Genomic DNA, 15,254 nt, shown 5'->3' on the forward strand with positions numbered 1-15,254 from the left:
TGAACATATAATATTTATATACACAGGAGATAATTTTAAATTATGAAAAGTGCCAGAAGAAAAATAAATGGTTGAAATATGATAGGGTGTACATGGGAGAAGGAAGACATTTGAGATACAGTCATCAAACAAAACCGTTTTGTGGATCGCTTTTCAAATGTTTATTTAAAATAAAAACTTGCACAATTCCAATCACCCCATAAATACTACGAAATCAATTCTTTTTTTGTTTATAGGTGAAAAGTCATGATATATTTATGTAACTATACATTTTCAAATTACAGGAACTATTTTTATCTGTTGTAAAGACAATGCAACTCCCCGCCCCCCCCCCACACACACACAAAGAAAATTGTCAATGGCTGTACAGCATGTTCTTTTGTGATGTTCTTCTACAACAATCCCTGGGGCAGATTCCTGGGCAAGTTATCAAGTACAATCAAGATACTGAAAACACCCAAGGTACTCCCGAACAAAGAGCAAACACAGAGAGAAGAGCCCTCGGTGCAGAAGTCGGGCCAGGACAGGGGGAGACAGCAGTGAGATTAGCAGAGTGTGATAAAAGCCCTAAAAGAAGTTCAATGTCCTGTGAGAACACTAAGGAGAGAGTCGAAGAACTGGCTTACATGCTCCATTAACACTATGGATCCAAAAAATACAGAACGCGAAACCTGCTTAACATTTTGCAATTACCTACCTCTCATGCTTTTGGCATTTTCTGAATTGCCTCTTTCTCATCAGTCAGTCTTTTGAAAAGCATAAAGATGAGACTTTAAAAAGTTTCATTTTTGGGGCGCCTGGGTGGCGCAGTCGGTTAAGCGTCCGACTTCAGCCAGGTCACGATCTCGCGGTCCGTGAGTTCGAGCCCCGCGTCAGGCTCTGGGCTGATGGCTCAGAGCCTGGAGCCTGTTTCCGATTCTGTGTCTCCCTCTCTCTCTGCCCCTCCCCTGTTCATGCTCTGTCTCTCTCTGTCCCAAAATAAACATTGAAAAAAAAAATTAAAAAAAAAAAGTTTCGTTTTTAATAAGCAAAGGTAAAAACCCTGGTTTTTTTCCCCACGTTAATTCTATATAAAATATTGCCATCCCGTTGTCTTTCAACTTCACAAAAGGAATGAGAAATTGAGGCTGCAAAATTTTGCCTTTCAAAGCTGCTGGGCAAGAAAGGGATCTTTTTTTTCTTTTTTTCTTTCTTGCAACCTATTTGTCTACTCTTACTTAGCTGTTTTGGTGGGTTTTAAAAAATTCTAACGAAGATATTATTTCTTGTATTGTGATAAAAAAATAAAGGGCTCAGACTCAGGGGATCCCTTCTGAGAGACAGTGCTTTGTGGCACATGCTCACAAGTTCTTGGTCTCAATGATATCAGACACTATCCGGGGCGATTTAATTATTGCCTGTCCATATCAGCCTTCTTTGCCAAGTCCCCCCACCCCCCCCCAAAAGAAGGATGAAGACAGCCATTCTTCTGTGATTCACTGTGCCCAATTAATTCTGAATAGACAAGCTGAAACACACCAAAGGAAGCCACTTCCCCATTTACTTTACGGACGTGAATTTCCTCGCCACATTTCTGAAATTGTTCGAAGTCGGATGCTCTGGGCAACAGCTGGACCCTGACACTTTACGGGTTCCTGGGGAAGCCCGTGAGGCCAGGTGAGGAGAAAACCGAACCCTCCCCACAAGCCCCTGAGCCAACGACCCGAGTCTCCACCTGTTCTGCCTTCACACACCTCTTCCTGTCTTCTTTCCTAAACCCTACACTGCCCAAGCCTGCCCGTTGCAGAGTACCTTCTCTGTTATCATTAATCCCAACCTTTTTTTTTTTTATTTTAATGTTTACTTATTTTTGAGAGACAGAGAGACAGAGCACAAGCAGGGGAGGGGCAGAGACAGACAGGGAGAGACACAGAATCCAAAGCAGGATCCAGGCTGTCAGCACAGAGCCGGACGTGGGGCTCGAACTCGTGAGGCGTGAGATCATGACCTGAGCTGAAGTCGGACGATTAAGTGAGCCACCCAGGCACCCCAGCCTCTTTTGCACTAGCCGCCGCTGTCACATAATTTAAGAGAGCAGGGAATTTATTTAACAATCTCTCTGATCCTCTCTGCAAAACTCAGCACAATCCTGGGACGGGAGGGACTCAAGAATGAATTTTGACAGCTCGGATGTAAAACAACACTCTGATTTCAATTTCAGGTACAGCTGCGTGAAATAGAGAAATCGGAGTAGTCTCCGACCAGACAATATAGGCATTCCTGCCCTTGCTTAGAAGTTCTCCCTCTTTTTTTGCTTCGAGATCTCGAAGGTCTCACTTTTTACATTTCTATTATGAATGGTTTTCTCGCGCATGCTCTTTCTCTCTAAGAATTTCTAGAGATAAAAACAAAGTCTCAAGAAAAAACAGCTTTGCCTTCAATAGTGGCAGGGATAGAGAAGCCCCCCATTGAGTATTTTAGAAATCCTAGGGGCCACTGAGACAGTGACGCCACCTCCCTGGGTGTCAGAAAACCTGGCTTCTAGTCACTTTCCCAAAGAATGCAGAAGACAAAGACTTTTCTCCGGTCCTCCACCTCTCCATCGGCAAAGGAATAGCTCCTCTGTCCACCAGCCTTTCCCCTTCTGTGCCGATTTTGATTCCGAGGCCAAAGCGCTGGACAGAAAGTATGGGGACTTGCTCACGACTTCTAATTCTGTCACTGGCTCGCGAAATGACTTTGGGCAAATCACTCCCTCTGAGATACACGCCCATCTGGAAAACAAAGGGACCGGGTCTGGGATCCATTCCCGGGGATGAGCGTCTGTGAGTCTATGGCCGAGATGTTAAACTTAATTACTCTTCTCAGCAACTTCCTGATTGACCGTATCCGACTCTGACCATCTCACTCCTGATGGGCTCACACGCTCTATCGAATTCCACCCGGGTAGATCTCTCTGCCGTGACTCTCCTGGCTTTGCCCAGTGTCTGTAACTCCTGGGGTCTGGAGTGGCCTCTTGGCTCCCGGGCGTCCTCATGCTGCACGGACTCTGCTCTCTGGGCGAACGGGAACCCACGGGGCCCCGGATACTCTTTCTCTCCACGCTAGCGAGGCCTCTTCTCTTTCCCAGAAAAAGGCTCTGCCTGCCTAGCAAAGGCTTCATTTTTCAAGACCAGGGTCCAGGAAGGCAATCTTGTGCCGCAGGAAGTAGCGCGAGAAATCCTGAAAGGCAGGCGACCCAGACAGAGTAAAACAAACCCGGGAAAACACCCAAAGCTCGCCCCCTGCCCGGCCCCAGTCACTGCCACGTCCCGTCTTGTCTCCCACGAGAGCCACGCCCCAGCAGGGCTTGCAGATGAAATGTCCTGAAAACGAGACACAGTTTTCTATGGGAATTTTCTGTCCTTGGTAATAAGCAATCAGACGCTGGCTTCCAACCATGGGACCGAGCTTAATTACACTTCAGAGCATGTGCCCCGGCAGCCGGTAATAACCACCAGTTCAGAAAGATTAGACTTGAGTAGCTTTAATCTGCGTGGATATGCAACGATGGGAAGAAAGGCGATCCATTGTGTCTGGCAAGTTCCCCGCGCCCACCTCAGCTCTGGGCACTTGGTCCGCTCCAGATTTTTACAGAACCACATACAGACCAGCTCAAGGTTTTATCGCACTGGAGAATTTTAAAGGAGAGATCGGTCCCTTCTATGAGCTACATTTTAGCAATTATGTTCACGTGATTCTACATCACGCATTAACCACCTTCTACCCACCACCAGGCTTGTCTCCTATTTCTTTTCTGTGGGGAAGAAGGGTTAGGTTCAGCCTCCCAAAATTGTATGGGCCAATCAGGCCGGCTGACCAACACTCACTGAACCATTTCTCCAACCGGAAGCTGGGGAGTAGCACGTAGCTAAATCTCGGGAGGGGAGAAGTTCTAGAGTATGTTCACCATCACCAAATATCTCAGAATTTCCAGGACAGTACCTCTTTCAAAAATTTCCGTCCATCTGTCCCCACAAATACACCCTAACCTGTCAGTTTTCAAGTCCTGATTATTGGTTGAGAAAATGGATTAGAACGTGGGGTGTAGATCCACACGGATTCAAGAAGTGTTGCTGGGTTGTTACTGAAAAAGGGACACCTGGGTATCACCATAGTCCCGTGATGTTTAAATCAATGCACAGGCGTCCGCCCTTGCGGCTGGAGGAACTCGAGTGGAAGATGTGTTGCTAGAAAGGAAAGAAGTTCAGCTCACTGGATGTACTTTCCCAGGCTGGGGAGAACGAATGACCCTGAGATGCAGCAGAGAAGAATGGACAGAATACGTGTGAAACCACTGACCGAGGGTGTTTAAATTCGCACAGAGCTGGAAGGGAGCCCACCCATCAGCCCCAAGTTGGAGAGCACCCTGAAACGACTTGGGGGCAGAATTCCACAGAAGCAGTGCTGCAAGGGGATAGTTGGGGGCTGTCACATTTTGATGACAAAGTGCCAGGCGGTGTCCTGGGAGTTGTATACAGATTATCCTACTGAATCCTTACAGCAAGCGTGCAAGGGGTATGTAATATGTAATTACCATTTTAGGTAAGAAAAATAAAACCTAGGGGTCAAAGGACTTGTCTCAGCCTGCAGAATCAGCTTACTGGCATACCCTGGACCCAAATCCCTGCCTTCAGGATCTGAGTTCTTTCTGTTTCAGTTTGTTTGTTTGCGGTAACAATTACTGGGTTTGCTGTTTTTTGTTTTTGTTTTTGTTTTTGTTTTTTTCCTGAATATAAAAGTACATACCAAGTAAGGGTGCAAACCAGAACGTAAGAACTGGTCACCTACCTGACCCCAGAGTCCACCATCTTGCCATTTCACTAGGCGACCACCTCCTCATTCACAATGTTTCCCCCTTTCCTGACTCACCACTGAAAACACACCCACTAGACAGGCTCCAGGGGAGAAACAGCGGCGTGGACAAAGCCAGAAACTGTGGGGAATTTGCACTCTGCGTTGGCATGCTTCCCTTTGCATTTCTGGAGTGATCCGTGCCTCCCAGACTTGAGTCTACACGAAAGAGGCTCACTATCTGCAGTGAGGAACAGCCTGGTTACTGAGTGCTCAAGGCCGCCCCGCCTAAGATGATAACACAAGGCAAAGGAAGTGGCCTTGGATGGAGAGGGGGCTCAGGGGGCACACACAGGGGAGCTTCAGAGACTCTGAGTTGGGTCAGAGGGATGCCAAGTCAAGGCTGCCCAGAGGGAGGACGTCCAGAGAGGCTACTATTTCAAGCTAGGACAGCAGCAAGAATGATATCTACAAAGTCCCGGATGTTCAGTCTGCCCCATGATTTCACAGCTGCCATCTCTTTTCACGCTCTCACAACTCCATGGAGTCAGCAAGGCAGATTTTATGTCACTTTCACAGAGGGGCAGAATCCAGATGACGCTTGGAGACGTCAAGTGACTTGCCTAAGAGCCAGGCAGTGCAGGGCCAAGCTTCCCGATTTCTAGCCCAGGGTTTGTCTCCCACAGCCTGCTTTCTCCCCAAAGCATAAAACCGCCATCACCAGGAAAGACAATTAAATGGCAAAGACTGGCGCTAATATTAACAAAGAGGAAAAGAAGGCACATGTGGGTTGTCATCGTTTTTTTCTCTGTGCTTTGGACGAGTGGGTTCCCCTCTCTTCAATGAAACCTTTAAAACATATTTATGGTTCTTTCACAAGCGTACAGTGTGACTGCTAAAAATAAATCACAGCTATCCAAATGTCTTCCCTGTCTAGAATAATTACCTGTGTCTACATGGCTGAGCTTATACTGGTTAGTGGATGCACCTTCCCCTCATACAAGACTCTGGATCTACTCCATAAATTTCTCATGAGCACAGACTGAGAAGGAGAACCAGTAAATGTGCTGTAGAGAAATATGGATGTTGTAAGACTCCACAAGTACCTTTACAGATATCAAACAGAACACCCGGTCTCAAAGTCGGAAGGAGGAAATGCATAAGAAAAATGTAAGTATTGATGTGGATTAGTAAAATCCATATTTATCTTTACACAAATTGAAAGACTTTACAGAATCAGAAAAATCAAAAACACTGATAAAACTATGGGTGGGATGGGGAGGGGTGAAAACTACAGATTTGGGGTCCTTTTACCTTTTTTCCCAGTAAAGCGTAATATTTGAGGTTTGCTACTTTGATGCACAAATTTTTAAGAAAGGAATTCAGAAATTCTGCCTGAAGTGAACTGTCAATATTTTAGGAAGGAACAGGAAGAAAAGAAAGTCATGATTAATAATGAACCCATTTTAAGTGGCTTATTTTTTTTTAACTTTTTTTTTTTTTAAGTTTATTTATCTTGAGAGAGAGAGAGAAAGAGAAAAGGAGAGAGAATTCCAAGCAGGCCCCACACTGTCAATGCAGAGCCCGATGTAGGGCTCGAACTCACTAACCATGAGATCATAACCTGAGCTGAAATCAAGGGTCAGAGGCTTAGCCGACTGAGCTACCCAGGCACCCTTAAGTGGATTATATTTTAATGAACAAGCAAATATCAAAAGCAGAAGCAGATTGCTGAGCCCTATCAATTGATTTAAGATTCCCACAATGAACGTGTTTTAGTCACCTATAGCAGCTATAAGACATTTTTCAATATTCACAATTAGCAAAATGATTACCTTATTAGCTGTCAATATTAAGAGAGGAAAAGTTAATATTGTCCTCTGAGAGAAGACAGAAATTATTTCTTTGCCTGCCTTCCTTCCTTCCCTCCCTCCTTCCTTCTTTTTTCTTTCTCTCTTTCTTTCTCCTCTCTCTCTCTCTCTCTCTCTCTCTCTTTCTTTCTGCTATTAAATAGTGAAACGCCCTCATAGGAAATCTTCACCCTGGGCTTACCACCATTTAAGCAGTACGGGTTTCTGGAAGCCCAAATACACGAATCAGACTTCTTCCTCCCTAGTTCACTTATTTCTCATTTCTACCAACAATCAACATGGTAGATTCACCTGTAAACATGTGGAAGACACAGATAATGAAGTGAGCACAAGCGTTGTGTCTCAACAAGGAAGAAAGTCAACCGCGTCCATATTCTCCACTCTCTGACATTACGACGTTAAAGATCTCATTTCCCCGTACTAATTATCCGGTACGTGTCACCACTCACCAATTTCCAGAAAGAATGCATTAAGGCAGTAACCCGTGTATATGCAATTCTCATCTATCAAACTTGTTGCGCATCCAACACTAACTGATCAATTAACCAGAACCAGAGAGTGCTTTCAACAGACATATCAAATGATTGATGTCGGCCAATGGGCTTAAAAGGGCAGGTCTGTCCTCCCGGAGTTCCTGATTTAAGAACCTACAGGTAGCTCACCCCTCAATTACACACAAAGAGATCAAAAGATCACTGGCATTACAATGCAGTATGCCCTAAGGGCCGGATGATGGCCTCAGTAAGTGCTCCAGCGGTCCAAAAGGAAACGTCATGGATTGGTGTGGTTAGAAGCCACACGATAAGGAAGAACGAACTTGAACTAGGCCTTGAAAGATGGGCAGGCAGAGAAAAATCCTGTGCTTGTCCACAGAAGGGGTTGGTGATTTCTGCTGCTGTGATCCATCATGGGTAACACCAGCCCACGATGGAAATGAAATCATACATTAACTCTTAGAAGTTATGCTAGAATGAGCTTCTGATTACTGTTTTTAATATTAAGGGTCTAGAGGGAGGTGTTCTCCTTAAGTTATTCAGATCGGCTTTTGAGAGTTCAAATGAAGAGTCAACACATGACTGAACAAAACCCTAAATAAACAAAGTCACATAAAGGAAAGAGAATGGCTTCCAGGACATCGGGTCCAGTCTCCTCCCTCACTGCACTCATGCATGCATCGAATGAGAGAATAAGCTTTCACCGTGAGAATTCCCGGTCAGCCGGGAAAGATACTAATGGAGGCAGGACCTAGTGACACTCACTTACCTCCGGGTCTCCAAGAAAGAGGGAACGTCAGCAAAGGATATTTGTGCATTCCGATGTCAAGGAAAGAGCTTCCTGGTGTGGGACACAGATGCAAACTTGCTTCCCCGGGGACTTTGAACATTCCTGGCCTCTTGCAAGACAGCTGCCCCCGGGTGTTCTCAGCCCGATAATATTAAAGGTCACATCTACCTCGTCCTGATTGCAAACCTACACACAACTTGTGATTATGGTTTCTCGTGGAGACAATGGGCTGGTTCCTGTGTAATTTCCCAATGCACTAGTGTATCTTACTAGCACTATGAGGTCAAACCACTGTCGAGAGAAATAGTCCTTCGAGTTGGCCTCAAAGAGAAGACTTAAGACCGTGACTTAATACCATTTAACTTGCGGGGGGTCGGTAAGGTACGCTGGCTGCCGTGTGCCACCCTGACGGGAGTCCTCACGCGGCTGGGCGGTGAAACACTGACAAATTCCTATTCACTGGGTTACACATCAAAAGGCTAAGAGCGTTTCCACTGTTCCTTCCACCATCTCGTGTCATCAATGACCCTACCCCAGGACAATGAGAATATGATGGTTATCAACCACTGTATGGTCCATTATACGGACCTTTTTTTTTTTTTCTCTCACCAATTTTATTCAGCATTGTAGGAGAGGTTCCAGCCAGTGCAAAAGACCAAGAAAGAGAAATAAAAGGCATAAATTTTGGGAAAAGAAGCAGACAACAAGATCCTGTATTTATAACACCCTATGGTTCTTAGGATACCAAAAGCACAAACAACAGAACCAAAAAATGGGAAAGTCAGACTTCTTCAAAATTAACAAGTTTCGTGCGTCGAAGAGTACCATCAAGAAAGGGAAAAAACAACCCACAGAGTGAGTTTTCAAATCATATCTCTGACAAGAGACAAAATGTCCTTACAAGTCAATCATAAAAAGGCAAATAGCGCAATTTTAAGATGGGCAAAATACGTGAACGAACATTCCTACAAAGAAGATATCCAAATGACCAAAAGGCACATGAAAAGATGCTCACTGTCATCAGCCACCAAATCAAAACCAAAGTTAGATACACTTTACACACACTAGCATGGCTATAATAAAAAAGACAGGGCACTTGGGGGGCTTGGTCGGTTGAGCCTAAGTCTTGATTTGGCTCAGGTCATGATTCCAGGGTCATGGGATAGAGCCCTCCACTCTCAGTGTGGAGCCTGCTTGAGATTTTCTCTCTCCCTCTCTCTCTGTCCGTCTATCTTTCTCCTCCTCTCTGCCCTTCTCCCCGACTCATGCTCTCACTCCCTCACTCTCTTTTTATGGACTCCATCAGTGTGTTCCCATCCTCTGGCTTCTGGCTGAGGTACGGGGGGTTCCATACAACGGAACACAACAATGGTTGCACCCTACTCCATGCAGAGAGCTCATATGTTGCTGACACCTTGCAGCAGAACAGACAGGACCAGAAAATAACGCCACCAGCTTCAAGACCCGGGGAAAGCTCACCACATAGAGCTTGCGCCAGATGACAGCCCATTCTCGCAGGGTCGACGTGAGCTCCTGCACCAGTGGGAGCTCACCAGGGATCACGGTCTCGTGCTGCCTAAAGAGAACCAGACAGAGGCTCGTGTTACTCTGGGTCGGTCATCCCTGCTTTTCTTGACAGAGGTCATATTCCTCACAGGTCAAAGACGGGAGTGGGGCTGGTTAGGCTGGAGACAAGGCAAAACTCACCCGTTGTGGGGAAATTTGTTTGGAAGACTTTATTACCCCTAGGCATCTGAGGGAAAGAGAAGGACCTTACTGCTACAGCTCTCAAAAGGAATCATTTCTGCAATGAGACGGACCCATGGCCCAGCCTGGACTGCCCCATTTCGGATCGTTACAGGAGCAATGGTTATCAGCCACTGCTGGCTTCGGTGATTCCGAGGGAATGGAAGCCCCAAAGCCAGTATTTTAGCTCGTTTCATTAGGGAGAGAGGGTGAAGTGTTCATGGCACAGGGGTCGTGGGGCTTGTAACCTCAACCAGGACCTGCTGCTAGGGACCGAGGCAGTGCTCTCTTATGAAGTGATGCTCAGGATTCTTATCTGCTGCCTCGCTGCACTGAAAACGCATACAAACCAAACTCCTCACTCGCTCACAGGAGACTTACAACAAAGCGGGCCCGATATCTATTCACATCAATCCTCTGCTATTTTTATGATGAGCAAAAGGAGAAAAGGAGAGTGAGGGCAAGCGAACAAATGGCAAATAGTGGTAGGATTGCCAGACTTAATTAAGACTACAAGACGCCCGGTTAAGTTTGGATTTCAGACAGATTAAAATAATCCATAATCTATAATCTGTATTATATTATATATGTAATATATATGACATAATATATAAAACATATAATTATATAATTAAAATTATAATATTTACTATATATAAATTATGTAATATATATTATATGTAATCATAATAAATATATCACCTATAGTATATATTATAATTATGTTTTATATATTATTATACATAATATATATTATATATTGATATTTATTAATATTAATATATATATCATGTTATATTATATAATATACCACATATTATATTATATATGTTGTATATACAATTATATCATATATAATATATGTATTATATGTGATATATGTGTATATGTGTATATGTATATACAATTATTGTATATAATTGTATATACAATTATATAATATATATCATATATAATATATGATTATATCATATGATATCATATATTATATAATTGTATATACAACATATATAATATATGATATATAATATGTGTAATATAATCTAAAATAATTTTTTTTAGTACAAGTATGACTCATGAAATACCCGGGTCATATTTACTGTAAACAAGTACTTGTTATCTGATTTTCACCTCGGCATCCTGCATTTTTACCTGGCAGCCCTAGTTAATGGGATGATGCCTCCCTGCATGCCCTTTTGCCAGCATGACAATGGAGGCCTCCCCAGGGATGGCCCACTGGAAGGAAGCTTCTCCGGAAGGGCTGGACGCCTGGTTTTTAGCCTTGGTTCTGCTACTGAAAAGTAGCCGTGTGAACTGGGGCATGTCTCCACCTCTCGTCTATAAAACACGGATGCAGAACTGACGACCGAGACTGTCCTTTGATGCCTTGAGCCTGCGTGACTCTGATCCGTTCCACTCTCTATGAGCCCTGGGATGCCAGGCTCTCCTTCCCTCCTTAACTCTCCGGCCCCTGGGCTCACCAACCACACCATGTCTCTCTCTTCCACTTCAGGCCGAGCGTCTTACTCCTCTTACTGGCCACAGAGGAAGTACTTTTCAGGACACACGGCAGGGTGGATGAAAAATAAGAACATCCAAAACTTGATGGATATTATCTGCAGGCCACATTCAGACACATTGTTTCATAATTTTACATTAAGCTCAACCAACGCAGGGCCGGATTTATCGCCCCCAATGTGCACTGGGAAAGTCCAAGGTGCAGTGAGGCTACCTGACTTGTCTAAGCTTTAGTGCTGGTTACTATAGGGATGCAGCTTGCCCATCTCTGTCCCAAGGGTGCCAAATTGGGGGCTCTCAGATCTTACCCGCAAAAGAGTGCCAAAGCTTCACGTATGTGCACACATGAGCACACAAACACTCAGTGAGCAGACAGCACAAAAGGAAGGTAAGGGCCCTTCATTCATTCATTGTCCGTCTTTAGGATTCTAGGGAAGGATGCCAGGGAGGAACAATTGTAACAGAAAGAACCACGTCAGGAAAAGGTTTTTATTCACTTCCCTCTCGTATGAGAAGAGAGAAATCCTGCGCAAAAGAAACTCTTTAATGGTAATTTGACATCTTCACCAACTTCTAGGAGTCTTCCTGGAATTGGAACTTACCCTCGGTCTTCCACAGTTGCCTCCTTCAAATGGATATACGTTTCAGGGAAAATCCCCTACAGAGAGAAGAACTTTGGTTACGCGGCTATACGAATCTCAGAGTAAAGAGCACAGAGGGCATCAGGAATGAATGAGGAAGAAACAGGATGCCTGGACAGTGGCTAGAGTTTGCGGCCAGGCTTGCGGGGGCCAACCATCCTGAATGACACCTAAGCGAAAGCATGGCTGAAAAGACAGAAATTAAGAGCTGGGTTCCCAGAGCCTGGGAGAGATGCTTCCTAAGTGGACAGGCAAACATGTCCGGGTCAGCTCAGGGCCGCAGTAATGTCAAGGACTTTCACAGTGAGATCCTAAAACCCTCCAGATCGTACCATGAAATGCTTCCCTTTAAATGGTTTCACATAATTAGTGACATGGAGGGCTATGTACTTAGTGGCCCATAAAATTACAGTGATTTTCTAAAACAATCCCTGTCAGCACTTTTACTTAAACCAAATGTGCCCCAGATCAATTAGTTCTAATTATCCAGTCTCAAATGGCTCTCCATTCTATATTCCTAAGAGGCGATTCTCCATCACTATTGTGACATTGCCCATGGGAGAACCAAGGCCCAGAAGGACCCAAGAGAAAGACTGGAAACCAATCAGTAGAAACTGAAGAAGCGAAGATCAGATCTAACCACCAGAAAGCAGGTCATGGATCTGAGTTTTCCTAAATGCCAGCGGCTTCTATTGTTTAACTGGGTGATACGTTCATCAAGAAATGGCGAAACTGCCATCTGGAAAAGGCATTGCTGCTCTTTGTTTTAAGGGCAGTGTGCATGCCAGACCAGTAGAAGTCGGAAAAGAGCACATTTAATGGGGAACCACTGGCCCAACTGCTCCCAGCCTAGCACCTGCAAAGGTCAGTGCGACCCTGTAGACGTTCTGTGTCGGGAGTGGCTGACCGCAAAGATGGGAGAGGAATATCCTCCTACCTGGGGGACCGGGTCAAAGACATGTATGTACCCAGCGATCCTTAATGCATTCAGTGACCCACCACTGGGGTCAGTGTGGTGTCCGGTTTCGTGTGCTATGTTTGCCTGAATAATACCCTTCTTTCTCCATTTTAGCCCTTTGTCAACAAAACAGGAAACAGCAAGAAAATCTGAGACGGAGCTGTTCCCACAAGTGGTGACGGCAGGAGAGATCCTGCCACTGCTTGAGTCAAAGGCAAAATGGCCATCCTTTCCTGCCAGGCAGGAAGAACCCAAAAACAAGTACATTACCTTCCCCTCCATAGGGTGTCTAAGTAAGAAAGTACCACGCCAGTCTGTTATTGAGCAGCCCCAGAACACACACAGGAGCAAGGGGACACTGACCTCTTTCATTACAGAGGAAGGACTCAAAGTCATGTGGGGAAACCGATCAAATGGTTAAAAACAAACAAAAACGGGGAGTGGGAAGTTAGTAAGTGATGAATCACTTAAAGCAATAGTTACGTGGAGCCATATCTGTAGGTTAAAATGCGATGTAACACTGCTAATCCCAAGGAATATCCTCACAGCAGATTTTTCTCATCGAGGAGGGTAACGGACCAGCTAAAATTTTTGGGCGCTCGTAATCTGATGACTGGTCTCCTCCCAATAACTGGGAGAAGTCCAAATCAAAGTCAGAAGCATGTGAAATAAAAACAGTGACTTATTTTGTAACATCTAAGCAGACTACCAGCAGGTGACTTATGCTAAATTTACAGACCTGACGGTTTTCCTGTTAACAGAATATTTGTTTCGTTGCATTACCACTCTGTTCTCTGTAGGCATCCTCCCTCCATGAGAGCATATGCCCACCTACGGCCATTTAATTGCTCTGGTAAATCTGAGCCTTGTAGAACTTTTCCTATGCCCATCTGATACACAGAAAGGCAGGATAGGGCCCCTATGCGGCTCAGTCAGCTAAGCATCCGACTCTTGATTTCGGCTCAAGTTATGATCTCACGGTTCATGAGCTTGAGCCCCGCATTGGGCTCCTCGCTGACAGCTCGGAGCCTTCTTGGGATTCCTTCTCTCCCTTTCTTTCCCTCGCCACTATCTCTCTCTCTCTCTCTCAAAATAAATAAACTTAAAAAAAAAAAAAAAGGCAGGATAAACTTGGGGGATAGGTTACTGATTTAAAGCCTATCTCATTTTTGGCTTTCCTTTCTCAATGCAACTTAACTCACTTCAGTAAAAAAAAAAAAAACTAATGACTTTCTAGATATTGCCCTTATCCACACTTCCACAATCATGCCGGGATCAATAATCAGTTTCTGCAAAGCTCTTGGCTTCTTCAATTTGTAAAACCACAAGCTCATTTTATCACTGCTCTAAATGGCTAGGTTGGCTGATAAATGACACCCAAAATTTCCATTAAAATAATAGGCCTTTCAAAGAGTTCCTCCCCTAAAGACCGTCAAAGGCAGGAAAACAGCATTAGAAGGGCGTTTCAAATAGGCTGGATCTCTTAATGAAAGGGAGTCAGAAGCTCAACATAATTCATGATGACTATCTGAATTCCCTAGATTCTTCCTGGAGTTCTCCACCAAGAAGGTACTTCAACTTAAAAATCAACAAGTAAATGCCAGGTCCTTGTTTGTCCTCCCATTTCATTGAAATGCAACGTTGAATTATCACCGACTTAAAAGAAGCTCTTCCTGAAATCATTCTTCATAAGGCTGAGATTTAAAGTTTAAGGATTTTAAGAAAATGAAGACAAAAAAAAAAATTTGAAAAACACACCCGGAACTTGTCATTTAGATCCTAGCAAAGCACTCCATTCACTCTTCAAAGAGGACAAGGGCACTAGTTAAGACGGATTTTGATCTATTAGGACATCATCACAGGATGCCTTAGAAACCGAGGTCGTCTATGCGCAAAAAGGATCCTCACATTCTGTAACTCTCTGAAAGGGGAGAGTGTGGTCTGGGAGCTTGTTTCAACATGATTCGCAATCACCAGTTAAAAATCAAGAATTGTGTTTGTTCTTTAAGTTCATATGACCTTATCTGAGAATGGGTTTTGGCTCATTTTTTTTAAGTTAGCATTTTTTTTCTTTTAAAGATTGGGGGTTAAGTGGCAGAAGTATTCTTGCTCTTTAATAAACTCAGAACTTCAAAACTGTTAACTCCAATCATGTTTTGAAATAACTATCGTTTGGGGCGCCTGGGTGGCTTGGTCGGTTGAGCGTCTGACTTCGGCTCAGGTCATGATCTCGCGGTCCGTGAGTTCGAGCCCCGCGTCCGGCTCTGTGCTGACAGCTCAGAGCCTGGAGCCTGTTTCAGATTCTGTGTCTCCCTCTCTCTCTGCTCCTCCCCTGTTCATGCTCTGTCTCTCTCTGTCTCAAAAATCAATAAACATTAAAAAAAAAATTTTTTTTAATAACTATCGTTTCTCTAATTGTGAATA

General features: G+C 44.3%; 1 protein-coding gene across 5 annotated transcripts in view; it reads right to left on the reverse strand.

Annotated features, from left to right (window-relative positions):
* DOCK5 (dedicator of cytokinesis 5) overlaps positions 1-15,254 on the reverse strand; it is a 220,094-nt gene that overhangs the window by 119,602 nt on the left and 85,238 nt on the right. For all 5 annotated transcript variants that reach the window (XM_047855615.1, XM_047855618.1, XM_047855616.1 and 2 more), the window contains exons 4-5: positions 11,834-11,889; positions 9,447-9,543 (exon numbers count right to left, since the gene is read on the reverse strand). In XM_047855615.1, coding sequence (XP_047711571.1) covers positions 9,447-9,543; positions 11,834-11,889 — 153 coding nt within the window. The remainder of the gene's footprint in view (positions 1-9,446; positions 9,544-11,833; positions 11,890-15,254) is intronic.

The sequence above is a fragment of the Prionailurus viverrinus genome, chromosome B1, assembly GCF_022837055.1.
Source record: "Prionailurus viverrinus isolate Anna chromosome B1, UM_Priviv_1.0, whole genome shotgun sequence".
Classification (NCBI taxonomy): domain Eukaryota; kingdom Metazoa; phylum Chordata; class Mammalia; order Carnivora; family Felidae; genus Prionailurus; species Prionailurus viverrinus.